Here is a 14,509-nt window from a genome sequence, read left to right as displayed (position 1 = left end):
TTCCACATCAAGGCTGAGATTTTGAATGAGGTACTAGTGTTATCAGTAGAATCCCTTAATGTACTTTGGTCCTCGTCTTCGTCTTCCTCTTCCTCCTTTCCACAAAATTTTCACCATTTATCTGTCCTGACCTGAAGACAGCAATTGAAAGTGGAGTACAGTTCCACAAGTTGTTATCTTCTCCAAGCGACCATACTTCCTCTGTGAGCCTGGACAATGAGGGTTGTTGGTTCATAGGATTATTGGACTATCGCAGCCCAGCCAATCCTGGTTACATGTGTGCTTCCACTGGAGTTACTGGATTACTAACAGAAATCCTGACTGATGTTACGTAAGAAATTGCCCTCCCTCTTCTTTCTCCTCTTCCCCCTCCCCCTTTTAGTGACACAGCTGAGATGGGCTAACTAAACATTGATCACAGATCAAACCTGCGATGCTAGTGGTCTGTGCTCATTATTGCACCACTTCATATACCTACTAAGTGGTTTAGGGAGCTACTCCCAGCATTTTTCAAGGATTCCTCATAATTCTTCCAGTGGATGCTGAATTTTAAGCCTGATCTAATGCAGGCGCTAAACAAATTATATTTTATATGACAGTGAATAAATAACCAACATTTTTAATCCTATCGACTACAGAAATTAAAAATCTATTGAACACTGGACTGTGTTGACACAAATGTGTGTGTATTGGGAACAACCACTGGGATTGATCACATTTTAGAACAAATACTTAATTTCAAAGCAGTGCTTTTAGTTTAAAATATATTGATAATACAAAAGGTTTATCTGACCATTCCTTGGACTGTTTAATTTTGAAGCTTGATGGTCTCAGTGACCAATAATAAACTGTTAAGAGAATAAATAGGGCCGTTAATTAGTTCCAAGGGTGATCTATTTAGCATGTTTCCAGTGGTTCTAGTTAAGTGTTAGCACCAGAGAACATACCACTCATGTGCTGCTGAATTCTAACCAAAGCAGATTGTTAACAAATGTGTTGTGCCTGGCAAGGCGATCTCATAGAATCGTACAGCACAGAAGGAGGCCCTTCGGCCCATTGTGCCTGTGCTGGTTCTTTGAAAGAGCTATCTAATTAGTCCCACTTCCCTACTGTTTCCCCATAACCCTGCAATTTTTTCCCCTTCAAGTATTTATCCAATTACTATTGAATCTGCTTCCACCGCCCTTCAGGTAGTGCATTCTAGATCATCATAACTCGCTGTGTTTTAAAAAAAAATTTCTCATCTCTCCTCTGGTTCTTTTGCCAATTACATTAAATCTGTGTCCTCCATATTTACTCTCATCAAAACCCCTCATAATTAAAATATTTACATAATTATGCATAATTCCTCTTGTTTTATGGAGGAAAGAAAATTTATTCATCTAACTATATGTGTTTAACTTACTAAATGCTTGTTTGTTCTCATTTTGCCATGTTGTTTCTAGTTATAGTGTAGTTATGTCTGGTCATTTTTTTTAAAAAAGAGCATCCAGAACTCTTATTTTTACATTTTTTCATCAAAAAAACCCCATAAAAATCAGCAGGTGATTTGTGTCTTTTTTTCTTCCCCTCAGTATTTTCTATACAAGACTAAATGCAAACTATTGCTGTGGTGACTGGGTGCTGAGACCTGAATTGACCAAGTAATAGTGACATTTTTTACACAGAGAACGCGATTGTTGTATCACTAGTTCACTGAAACAACTCATCGGAAGCGGAACAGGCCATCTTTATTTAAAATTTCTTCAGCACATGCTAAACTTATGAACTGAATGACCTGCTCGCATGCAATTATCTGCTTAAAATAACTAGGTAATCACGTGATATGACACTAAAAGATTTATGAATAATGCATATATTTTTCTGGAAACAGTGAAATTGTTTCTTTTTTAGACTGGAGAGTGTTCATTTTCCAGAAGCTCTGTGATCTGTAATTCATAAGTAGTCTGATGTGATCAGTAGTTAGGTGATTCAGGTAAGAAATAGATTTGTGGGAAGTATTGATAGTCGGTGCAGCATCAGGAATTACAACTAATACCAGAATTGATGCAAAGTCAGCATAAGCAACACCGTTTTTATATGAAGCATATTAGGGAACATGCAGTATCATCCAGATGCCTTATTTTATCGTTTAGAAGGAAAAGAGAGGGACTGGTTTGCCGTGTAGTGCAGTATCTGTCTTTTGTCGACGGGCACAATTTTTCTAGTCAAATACCTTTTTGGAATCCTAGGTACTATCGTAGGGCTTTCCACTTTCCTCTTGGGATATTATTTCCTCTAAGAAGTCAAGGAGGTCAATCAGGCATAATCATCTTGTGAATCCAAGTGCACTACTGTTTACTAAATTATTATACATTTGCTCCTCGAGTTTATTCCTGATTGATTCTATTATTTTACATGAAATGGAGGTGAGACAAATGGATCTAATAACCTTAGCTTTCTTGATGACTCCCCTCCTTTCCCAAACACCAGGAATATCCCAAAGAACATTGTTACATCCCCTGCCTTTTGAGTTTAGAGGTAATCCTTGTGCCTATACCTTTTTTAAGGCACCTGTATTATTTTTCCGTCAGTCACTTACCCCTTCATGGGCTATCACCTCTGTGTCCCTCCCTGTATCTCTTCAGGATCCCTTCTAATCTTTCCTTAATATGTACTGCCCTAGATGCAGGTATGCAACTTGCCATCCTATAGGTTCTGTCATTATGGGACACATGACTGACAGCAGTCCCCTGTGACTATAATCTCCCTTTGACTTATAAATTGCTTTTTAGTCCAAGGTGTCCTACCTGTTTTTCTAGCTACCATCTCTTCTGAGACCTCATTGCCTCAGTCATTTATCGTTAGTGCCTGATAGTGTTTGATATCTCTTGTGTAGCTTTGCAGGCTTTCTTACTAGTATTACCAACCGCAGTCCATCCACTATCCCCATTTCCTTGACACCTGTCAGCTCTGAATCATGACAACCATGTCCCGGATTATGTTGGTCTCTATCTTTGGTCCCTAATGGTTCATTCTCAAAGTAGTGACAGCCTGGACTTTCACTTATCAAGTCAATACTGTCGATTTGCCTTAAATAATCACCTCATTTATACCTGTCCTTTTAAGTTTCTCTATCTTCCTCACTAAAGCCATACCCCAATCAGTAGAAAATTGTCACATCTTTTAAGAAAGAAAGAGCTTGCATTTATATAGCACCTTTCATGACCTCAGGATATCCCAAAGCGTTTCACAGCCAAATAAGTATAATTGAAGTGTAGTCACTGTGGTAATGCAGGGAAATGCAGCAGCCAATTTGCGCACAACAAGATCCTAAGCATAGATAAAATACCAAATAATTTGTTTTAATGATGTTGGTTGAGGGATAAATATTAGCTAGGACACCGGCACAACTCCCTCGCTCTTTGAATACTGCCATGGTTTTATGCTCACCCGAGAGGCCAATTAGACCTCTGTTTAACAGGTCATCCGAAAGCTACCACTTCTGACAGTGCAGCACTCCCTCAGTACTGCACTGAGGGAGCCAAGGCTGATACACGTCGTAGATCATTGTGCCTTTTTTCTTTTGTAAATATCCCACAACTAACACACCTCACATACCTTTCATATTACTTTTATTTCTCTCTTCTGTTCCCATTTATCTCGCTTGCCCCTCTTTTGCTTTTGATTTACACATGTGCCTCTATATTTCTTTGTCTCTTCCATTTATCCCCTTTTAACCTGTTGGTTGCACCCCTTATGAATTTACATCAATCTTTTGTTCCCTTTGATTGTTCATCTCTCTGTGACCACTCTTCCCCATGATTTTGGTTTCAAACATTGCTTCTACCTATGCTGCATTTTAAAATCCTCCTTGGGACAGAGATCCCCCCTGTGAGCAATCCTCTCTTTAAACCTACCTGGTCTGCTGTAAACATGTGGTGTTCATGAGGCTTAGGATAATGGAGATCTCTCAGCAGTGCATTATTTCCCCAATTAGATTCCTTAAATACTAAGTTATAGTCCAACAACTATAACCTGGTGTTGTAAGAGTCTTTACATTTGTCAACCCCAGTCCATCACCGGCATCTCCACATCATCCTTAAATACTAATTAGGATAGCTCTGGATAGAGTCTCTCCTCCAGTGTACCTAATGTGCTGCTGATGATCAATCTTTGGTATCTGTTCAGTGTGATGTTTGCTGATTCATGGTTAAGTATGATGTTGGGTTGCAGGAACCCTCTGGGAACACAGCCAGTTTGCTGGACTGGAATTCCTTACTGCTTGTGGTGTTTAGTTACTGAAAGGATAGCCTGTACAAGAGCTGCTACCAAGGGATTAACATCATTATGGCTTGAGGCAAACCAATTAAGATTGCATTGGTAAATGAATGAGATTTGCACTGATGGGGAAGATGATCCTATTTTGAGTCCCTATATAGGTAATTGAAGTCTAAATAATGGGAGATTGCCATCTTCACGAGGCCATTTTTAAGTTGCTTTTACATAGTTTAACGAATGGAAGCAGTGACTTTGTAGGCTTGAGGTTATGTAAAATGGCTAGTTTGTTTTGAATATTATATTGTATGTGGATTTTTATTGAAGTACCCTAAATTTATTATGTGTTAAGAGCAAGGTTTTTGGGAGTATAGAAAGGTCATTTGGCCCATCAAGTGTGTCTGGATCTAACCCACTTATCCTCTCTCCATGTCTAGCCCAAGAAACTCATTCGTCTCTTGAACAATGTATTGAGTTAGAACTGTTATACTGTCACCTTAAAGTGATTTAAGATATCTGTCAACGCAGAGATGGTAGTATAACTTAGGAGTCAGGTCCTGCGTCATTAAAACAAGTATAACTGCCACTCTAGGTTAAATGCCTCAAATATGAACAATTACGGTATGGAATATTTTATACGTTATAAATCTGTTTTAAATGAAATAATTCACCACCATGTTCTGATGGGAGTAATTATTATTAAATTCCAAGACAAAAACTGATAAATTTTGAATTGACCCCAATGCTTTTGCTTCTCTTTGAGAATTCTTTGGTACCTTTCTCTAGAGTTCGCAAACATTTGGGTTGTTAGTCTTGTGCCATAACCACTGCATTACTGCACCCAGAATGCTATTTCAGTATTTGGGTACGCTCTTCTCGCACTTCTCTTCTGGACGAGAAAATTATTATCGTTTAGGTGATTTTCCCTCCCTCCCTCCCTCCTCCACTTCTAGCCTTCAAGCTTTTCTTGGCGTTCTCTATTTTTATCAGTACTGATATGGTTAGTCCTCCTTTGACTTTTCCTCTTGTTTCTTCAAAACAAATATGTTGTCCAAAATGCCATTTCTCTTCATTAATTCCCACTGTGTTAAAATGAAGATTCATCTCACAGTCTCCTATTCTTAGTTAATTATTTCGTAAGACCTCAAAACTGTAGAGCTCCTTGCCTTCCTCAGTCTTTTCTTCCTCCTACTATCTTCAGGCTTTTAAAAAGCAACTTTGGCTTTGCCTAATCTGTTTTTTTTAATTCATCTCGTCTTCTCTTTCATTCTTTTTAGCCTTGTGGTGACCTGTACTGTGAGCCTTAGCCCTTCAAAAATGAGACTGTGAAACTACCACTCAACCAGTTTGAAAGTCTAGAGTAATTGCAATAGTTTTGTCTAGCAATTTGATGCATGTATTGAGACCTGAAGTCACAAAGGTTTGTTGTTTGGGTCCCTCCCCACCATTGCTCTCGCTTCCATTACTATGTGGTGGTGTGACAGTTAGATAAGTCGTCTCCTTCCAATTTTTGTTCCTTTCCTTCAGCCCAGCTTATTGGCGCCAAATTTCCTGGACCAGACATACGCACAAAAGACATCAAAATTTACGCCAGTTTCTGCGCCAATCTTGCCGAGGGAAACTTGCGCCCAAATTTCCTGCAGAGCTTGTCTGCCGATGCCATAATGTAAAACATGTGCAAATGCAGTGCCACCAATAGGGGTAATAGTAAGTGGAATGCTGTCTCTTGCCAGGGAGCCTCACTCTCAGAGCCTCTTGCCTTTGCTGCTTTTCTTGTTGGAAAGGCCATCACAGCTGCTTAGCGGGGTGGGGTGGGGACTGAAAAGTTTTGGGTGACTGAGACTGACAGCACTTTGTTAAAGTGTAAGAATTTTTTTAAATTGCAAAGAGTTGCTATCAAACTCCAGAAATCTCAGCTATGCCAATATCAGGTGATTTTGGACCGTGTTGCACCTAAATTTTTGGGCGTAAATCTACACCAGCAAATTATTTGCCTAAATCCACAAAACTTGTGTGAGCTGTTTTTTTGCATGAGGGCAGAGCTATGTAAGTGGCAGAGGGTTTTGGCGAGGCAGACAATTAATGAAATTCACGCTCTATGTTTTAGCATCAAACTGGCATAAATAAGTTATGCGTGAATTTCCTCGGAGGGGGGTGGGGGGGGAGGAAACAGTGCAATAACACTCGTGCTAAAACTTTCCAGGAAATTGGCATTCATGCTTTAATGACCTATCCAAAGTTTAATTCTCTAGTGCAACAATTAGGATTGTTTTGTAATGTCATGATGAAATGATCGAAGAGCTGTGCATTACACATTTTGAGAGCAAACATAAACCTTGGATAACATATAATACACCTTAGTTAAGCTAAATTTGGTTACTGATTAATAGCATTGCAATCTGTTAACACCCTCCTAGTTAGAGTCACATAATATCTTTTTGATCAGATTTGAATTTTCCCCTTTGGTGTAAGAACCAGTCAAATTATTTTCTCCCCTTTCTCCAATTATATCTCCTTGTACTATCTGTAGATGAGGTGATAAGTGGGTGACCTGATCTTTGGTTTCTGTAATCAATGTTGCTCAAATCTATCCATTAGCTGCCCCTTGTTTCTTTTTAAGATTATGAACTATAATCACGACAGTCTGGAGGCTGGACACCTTGCCTCCCAGAAATGGATTTTTCTGTACCAGTTTCCTCCGATAGCTAAGGTTCTTTGAGGTATTCAAGCAGAAGAGGTGATGTTATTTCTGATACCCCCATCCTGGCCTTGGATGCTATGTTTATTTTTGACCTTGATGTCCCTCAGAAGGGATCTCTTTTTAGAACAGTCTGATCATATCTTCTATCCACATTGATTGAACTTGTACTTGACAGCATGGTGGTTGAGAGGATGGGGACTACAGTGGGCCTATCTTGATTGGTAGTGGATTCTTTATTTGCATTTGGAAAGTATCCACAAGTACTGTATAGCATTGAATGGAAAAAGTTGCTCAAAGGTATTCCTCCAAACATACCAACCCTTCGGCATTGCACTGTCTCTCGGTTCTGGAGTAAATTCAATACCTGCATTCCCATGCTCAAAATGAGCTGTTCAGGAGTTGAAATTTACCACCTTTCTCCTCCCTGGTTTGCTTGTGGACTCTTTCCACAATTTGATTTGAAAGTTGAATGCCATTTATATTTCCTCCATCGGTCTTCAAATTTAGGTTATTGGCTGAAATAACCAACCTCTGGTTCTCTCTGTTCTTGTAAGCTAAGATTTTCATCCTGGAAAACCATTTTACAAATGGCACTTGTTTCTATCTTGCAGATCAGCAAGCTTTAGGCACAGGTTGCTAAGCAGCCCTGTTTAATTTGACACAGTAAGTGAGTGGTTTACACCAAGTGCCATTCGCCCATCACCCCTGTGCTCGCTGAGCTACATTGGCTCCCGGGCAATGCCTCGATTTTTAAAAATTCTCATCCTTGTTTTCAAATCCCTCCGTGGCCTCGCCCAGCTCTATCTCTGTTACATCCTCCAGCCTTACAACCCTCCAAGAGCTCTGTGCTCCTCCAGTTCTGGCCTCTTGCACATCCCCAATTTTCATCGCTCCATCATTAGTGGCTGTACCTTCAGCTGCCTAGGCTCTAAGCTCTGGAATTCTTTCGCTAAACCTCTCCGCCTCTCTACCACTCCTCTTTTAAGATGCTCCTTAAAACCTACCTTTTTGACTCAGCTTTTGGTCACCTGTCCTAATATCTCCTTATATGGCTCAGTGCTAAATTTTGTTTGATAATCCTCCTGTGAAGTGCCTTGGGACATTTCACTACGTTACTGGCGCTATATAAATGCAAGTTGTTGTTGTTGTTCTCTGATGCCATCAAAGGTTATTGTTAAAGATGGCAACAGGAGGTACTTCTCAACTGAATTGGTTATTTTCATTACATAGATGCTACAAGTGTGCTCTATATAGATTGAACCAAGTCCTTTTGGGAGTTCCGTCCAGTTTTAACTGCCTTTGGCCCCTGAGTTATGGGTACAGCCTCTTCCAAACATACATTAACTGAATGGATTGTAGATTACATTCTCTATTGCTATTAATTTACTGATGGGAAGGGGTACGCCCATAATATGTACCTCTTGCTCTTGAGTCAATTTAAAGCAGGTTTTGATTGAGAGTAATATATGTGCAAAATTGTCACATGCAAGGTATTCGCTATCTGTTATTTTGGCTCTGTTAGCATTCTCACCACTGAGTCAGAAAGTTGTGGGTTCAAGCCCCACTCTAGGACTTGAGCACATAATTTAGGCTGATATTTCAGTTCAGCACTGAAGGAGTGCTGCATTATTGGAGATACTGGCCCCGATATTTATGGGGAGGCGGGAGGAGGTGTAGCGGCTGGGATCCTATTTACATTTTTGGACTCCATTTCCTGGCCCCTGCCAGCCAGATTGAGCGCCTGGCTGGCTGTCGGGCGGGAAGGCCTGCGGCATCAGGCCACAGCTGGGGAACGGAGAATAAATGTCAAGAAAAGGCCAATAAATGTCAAAAGAAAAAAGGCTCTTGGTTTTTCTATAGTATTTAAGGTTATATCAGTGTACCCGTGCATGTTTTTGCAATACAATAGGTAAGCAGTTCATGGACAATTGGAAAATATCTAAATATTTTATCAGAACAAAGGGAATTTGGGTCCTTTTTTGCATGCACACTTTACTATTTTATGACTAGAGGTGAAGCAGAATTATATGTATTGGTGGTTATGAATAGGAAAATAAAGATGCATTATTAACCTGTATTGAGTGTAATAATTTCTGTTGAAAGATTTCCTTTGTTTTGTTGTTACAGCTAGCTGGAAACCTCCATAGTTGTTTGAGCTTATTGCTGATAACTTGTAACACATAGTGATGCATGTATCCATGGTTTACACTGTACAGTGTTTAGTGTGATCCAAATATCTTCTGTAGTCAGTAACTTGGTTGAGAAGAGATTGAGCATAATATCTGCTCACTCTAGCTATATACAAGGACTTGAAATTCTTCAGTTACAAGCATTCAGTTTTTTCACTTATTAGTTGTGTCTGGTCTATACTGGGGACAGTAAGTGGGAAGAATAGCCAAAACTGCTAAGAGAGTGGGAATCCCCAAGAAAATGTCTGCGAGGGCCTATATCTGCTGAACAATAGAATAATCTTTTATGACAAGCTGCCGAAGAAAACCCCTATGCCAGGAACAGGAAAGTCCGAAGCCATGCAGACCACTGCATTGGATTAGAATGGCCCCACTGTATGCCTGGAATCCAGATTCTCCAGTGTTAGGGTATGTGAGAAAAGGTATGAATTCTGTACAAGATATAATGAGCAGCACCACAGGAGTTGCAAGAACTGTAGCAAAATCTCTATTTGTAAGAGTTAAAAGTTGCCATAACATTCTGCATTAATCCAATAGTCTGCACAGAATGCCAGTGATGGAGCTTAGCACAGCATTTGTCATGCTTGTGGAGCTCTCCCATCCTGTGTTGGGAGGAAAGTGCCCTTTCAGCGGGTAATCCTTTAAGGTTGTTTTAGGAAATAAAAGTTTACGTTTTAACTCTCCTACTCTCTCCAGTACAAGTGATACAGTATCATGTAGCTTTAGGCCATGGTTTTGCTCTGTCTGAACAGTGTGATCTTATGAAGTTTTCATTTTTTCCCCCCCACCCCACCCCTACAAGGTCTCTGAATATGGACTTTGAGAACCAGGAAAAAGATAAAGAAGGGACTACTGCAAGCACTTTCAATGTAAACAATACCAACAATAGTAAGTAGAAAATGAGACTCGAACATAACCTGGTTTTATTTCTCCGTATGAAAAGGAAAAGGTCATTTTTTTCTTGAGGTGACTCACGGAGTGATACAAAAGGACAGTTACATGGTGCCTTGGCAAGTGGCACCCCAATAGGCTCAGTTCAATTCTAGTGAGTCCCTAATCTACACCATCCTACATAGGGAGTTGCTGAACCCTGGGGTATTTCCCAGGAGGCTGCAGAAATCTTATTGGCTACTGTCACGCACCACTGTGGTATTATGGGACAACACGGGAGCAGACAGCCATCCCGCTCTGGGACACGACTCCTGTGGCCACAGTACCTGTGACAGGAGAAACTGGAGATAGAAGTAAAGGGTGTATGCCTATGTAGCTTCAGATCTCTGGAATCATGTACGGAACCCTAAAGAGCATGTGATATGTACTGTTGAGATGAGTGCTTAATGAAGCTGTCATCTTTGGTGGTACGTCACTGGCATAATTTGTGTCATAATTTGAGTAGATCACCTGCTAACACCCTTTTGAAGGGTGTGATGGCAGAGCTCCACACTTCTGAGTTCAAATGTTTGGAAAGTACATAATTTATCATATTGCTGGTAAATTTTCTACTGATTGAAAATGCTGAAAGGAACAGTCGCCAGATATCAATCAGTAGAAAACTTGATTTTAAATGAAAAGAGTGAGCTTTGTGCCAGCTGCACAGAACAAAATGACCACCACTTGGAAGTAGCCACGCAGACTAGTACTTGTAACACTGGACCAGCAGTATTGTACTAGAGTTCTGGCATAATACAAATTGAGGTGTGGGCCAGCTTGAAAAGAACAATGTACTGATTGATGCCACTATATATTACTGAAATGAAAAGTTTGAAAAAGGTTAAAAGTTTACAACAATGTGAATGTGATTATACTAGAGTTCAATATCTTTGGGAAGTTTATTGCCCAGACAGACCCATTAGGTATTATGTATTTGGATTCTTACACTCATTAATTCCACTTTAACTACATTGACAAGACAACTCAGTTAACTTTATTTTAAAATTTGACTGTTGAAATTGATGAGGAAACAGAGAATTTGAGACCATAATAATTTTGGAGAGGCATTTTGGAATGCAACAAAAGAAAGCTGCCATTTGCCTCGTCCTTGTCTTCCAGCTTTAACTGCAGGGATCCAACCTGAAATGAGTTTCCCCATTCATGATTTTAAAAGTGTCTTAAAGCAAAATCCTTGTCACTGCATACGATTACACACAGGTATAAACTATATAAAGAGGAGCTGTCACACAGGTAGGTCTTGTATTAACAGTTTTGGCTGCAGGCAGATTGGCAGAAGCCATGTTTATATTGGCTGTGAAAGATTTGTACTGCAGTTCACCAGAAGTTTATGGGGTCTGGAAAGCAGGGTGAATGTGCTATTTTCTGCCTTTTTAATTTTTGGCATCCCCACCCCTCCTGTTTTTCCTCACCACCCAACAAAAAGTGAACGGGTTTGTTTAATATAGTTTCTCATTTGCAGTGTGGAATGAATTTAATAGTTTGATCAATTTTGTCTTGTTCATTCGGCTTCCATTTGTTACTATAATGGTCATAAAAACCTCACAGAACTATAAGCTCCATTTTCCAAATATTACCATGTTTCTCCCAGTTCATATCTTTGGTCACTGCACTGAAGTGTCAGTGGCCTGATTGCATTAGTATTTTGGATACTGGTCCTCTCTTTGTTGTGCCAGTGGTGCAGAGTTTGGAGCTCTTGCTGTCTAATTGCATACCAAAAGGCTGTTTAATACAGTAAGCACTAAATTACCTTTACTTCTGCTTTTCCACTTTAATTATTGATCAGTGTATGGAATTTTTTTGAATAACTAAATCCATAGCAGTTTATTTTTCTTACTTTTGCTTAAAATCCAGTTATTTATCAAATACATTTTAAAATAATAAACACTACCTCCAGATTTAAAACCAAAAAGCTGGAAAGAAGGATTTTCTAATTTTTTTTTAAACATCCAATCTTGGGTAATGTTAATATTTACTCCTAATTTGTTAATTGTACCTTGTTACATACTTACTACCTTGGGGTTGGGTGGGTTGTGAAGAACTCCAGTAGTAATTATCAGTTAGAATACTGTGTCCAACTTTGGTCTCCTCATATAGTGGTGGATTGTGAGGCTCTGGAAAATGCGCAGAGGGCCACAAGATGAATTCCCAGTTTAAAACACTGTAGTTACTCAGATTGGCTCAAAGAACTGGGTCAGTCTATTTTAGAAAAGTTTAGATCCATGGACAATTTGATTAAGGTTTATAAAATAAATGATGGAACTAGATTGTTTTTATGTCGACCAATTATTTCAACTGAATGCGTTAGGAAGAACCAGGCCAGAACTAGATTGGATGTCAGGCAGTTCTTCTTTTCCCAGAGAATGGTGGACCTGTGTTAAAGGTTGCCGGCTCATGCGGTGAACGCTGATTCGCTGTATCCCTTCAAGAAAGAGCTGGACCTGTTTCTGGCTGTGGCGGATATCGCCTTGAAAAAGAGGTAGGTATCCTGTAAATTAGGGTCAATGTGATCTCCTGGACTAGTTTTGATCGCCTAAAGAGGTCAGAGAGGAATTTCCCAGATTTTTTCCCTAGTTGGCCTGGGCTTTTATGGTTTATCGCCTCTCCCAGGAGATTACATGGCTCTGGGTGGGTGGGGAGTGTCTGTATTGTGATGCACTAGGCATTACAGTTACATGGGGGCAGGCTAAATGGACTAGTGGGTCTTTTCCTGTCCGTCACTTTCGTATGTTTTATACCTTGAGCTTGCCTAAACCTTTCCAAAATACCTTTCTTTCAAATACTATGGATTTCCAGCCTACACTCTCCCTTATATTCCTCTCTTAACTTGGGCATCTCTTTTTCCTCTTTCAGTGATAAAAAATAGTAACAAAATAATGATCTAGTAATTCTACTACTACCTTGTCTTCAAACACCATCTCACCACTGCCTCTGGTTAACAGTCCAACATCCCTCTGCATCCTTCTCTTGTTCGTGATATATTTAAGGAATGTTGTGTTGTTATCCTTTTCATATTTTCCTCTATATTCCTCTCCTGTGCTCTCATGACACCTCTTATCAATTCTTGGCATTCCTCTGCTTGATGATTCTCCTTATTCTATTTTTTCCCTATGTATTGTACAATTTTATCTGCCCTTTTTCTTTTTCCCCCAATGCTTTCCATATTTTCCCATTCCAATCTTTATTTATTTCACTCTGCAGCCCTACAACTCTCCATTTCTTTGACTGGCCGCGTGCATCTCCCCCTCCCTTCGTCCCACCACCTAGGCTGCACTGGAAATGCTTCCCTAAACCCCTCTCTCTCCACGAACCTGTCCTCCTTTATGGCCTTCCTTTAAAACCCACCTCTTTGACCAAGCTTGTGGTCACCCTGTAAGTCTCGGGCTCTGTCAACTCGCAAAGGCTTCTTCGACAGCACCTCTCAAACACGCGACCTCTACCACCTAGAAGGACAAGAGCAGCAGGTACATGGGAACAACACCACTTGCATATTCCCCTCCAAGTCACACACCATCGCTGTTCCTTCATCGTCGCTGGGTCAAAATCCTGGAACTCCCTTCCTAACAGCACTGCGGGAGAGCCTTCACCACACGGACTGCAGCGGTTCAAGAAGGCGGCTCACCACCACCTTCTCGAGCAATTAGGGATGGGCAATAAATGCCGGCCTCGCCAGCGATGCCCACATCCCATGAATGAATAAAAAAAAAGGAAGATTAAAACCCCCATGATTACAAATGTGGCCTTGGCACTAATCTTTGTTTCATAGAAATTTTTCAGTTTTATTTAAGGCAAGTTAAGGTAAGGGCTGGTTGAAAATCGGGTGGAAAATGGACATTATATTTTGGGGAGGGAGGAAAGAGGGGAAATTTGACATAACAAAGAGACATTTTTGCATACTCATTCACTGTCTCTTGCTGGTTGTATTCTAACAATTTTTTCCTTTTATCTTAAATGTGAAATTAGAAAAAAATGGAAATATTCAAGCAAAAAGTCATCTATCATTCATTTTAACTTTAGTTCTATAGTTTCAGCTACTGCAAACAACCCTCCTCTTGCCCCCACTCCAAGTAACCAGGTTTTTCAAAGGTGAAAAATGTAGTCAACATCAGCTTGGCATCTAAAAGATCTCCTTCGAGTCCAGCAGCTTTTTGTCTTTGTGGGTTACCTAGGTGCTTACCATGGAACCAGATAGTGGGTAGAATTTTCTGAGGCAACATGTCAGCGGCAGGACATGGTGTGCAGCAGATGTTGGCTTATTGGAAAATTGCAGGTGCAGTCATGGTTTTCTGTCCATTGACATTAAATGTTTCCAACACCTGGTGAGCCCAGCATCTACCACTTGTTGGGCAGTCCACCCAGACACAGATGACTTATCCACCTTTCAAGTGGCTTCTGCATATTTCTCCAGCTTTCC

General features: G+C 40.2%; 1 protein-coding gene across 1 annotated transcript in view; it reads left to right on the top strand.

Moving 5' to 3' along the window:
- sppl3 (signal peptide peptidase 3) overlaps positions 1–14,509 on the top strand; it is a 167,748-nt gene that overhangs the window by 92,488 nt on the left and 60,751 nt on the right. The window contains exon 3 of the mRNA XM_068005665.1: positions 9,950–10,035. Coding sequence (XP_067861766.1) covers positions 9,950–10,035 — 86 coding nt within the window. The remainder of the gene's footprint in view (positions 1–9,949; positions 10,036–14,509) is intronic.

Source organism: Heptranchias perlo, chromosome 25 (assembly GCF_035084215.1).
Source record: "Heptranchias perlo isolate sHepPer1 chromosome 25, sHepPer1.hap1, whole genome shotgun sequence".
Classification (NCBI taxonomy): domain Eukaryota; kingdom Metazoa; phylum Chordata; class Chondrichthyes; order Hexanchiformes; family Hexanchidae; genus Heptranchias; species Heptranchias perlo.
The sequence above is the reverse complement of the archived record's forward strand: the minus strand, read 5'-3'. Positions and strand labels throughout refer to the sequence as shown.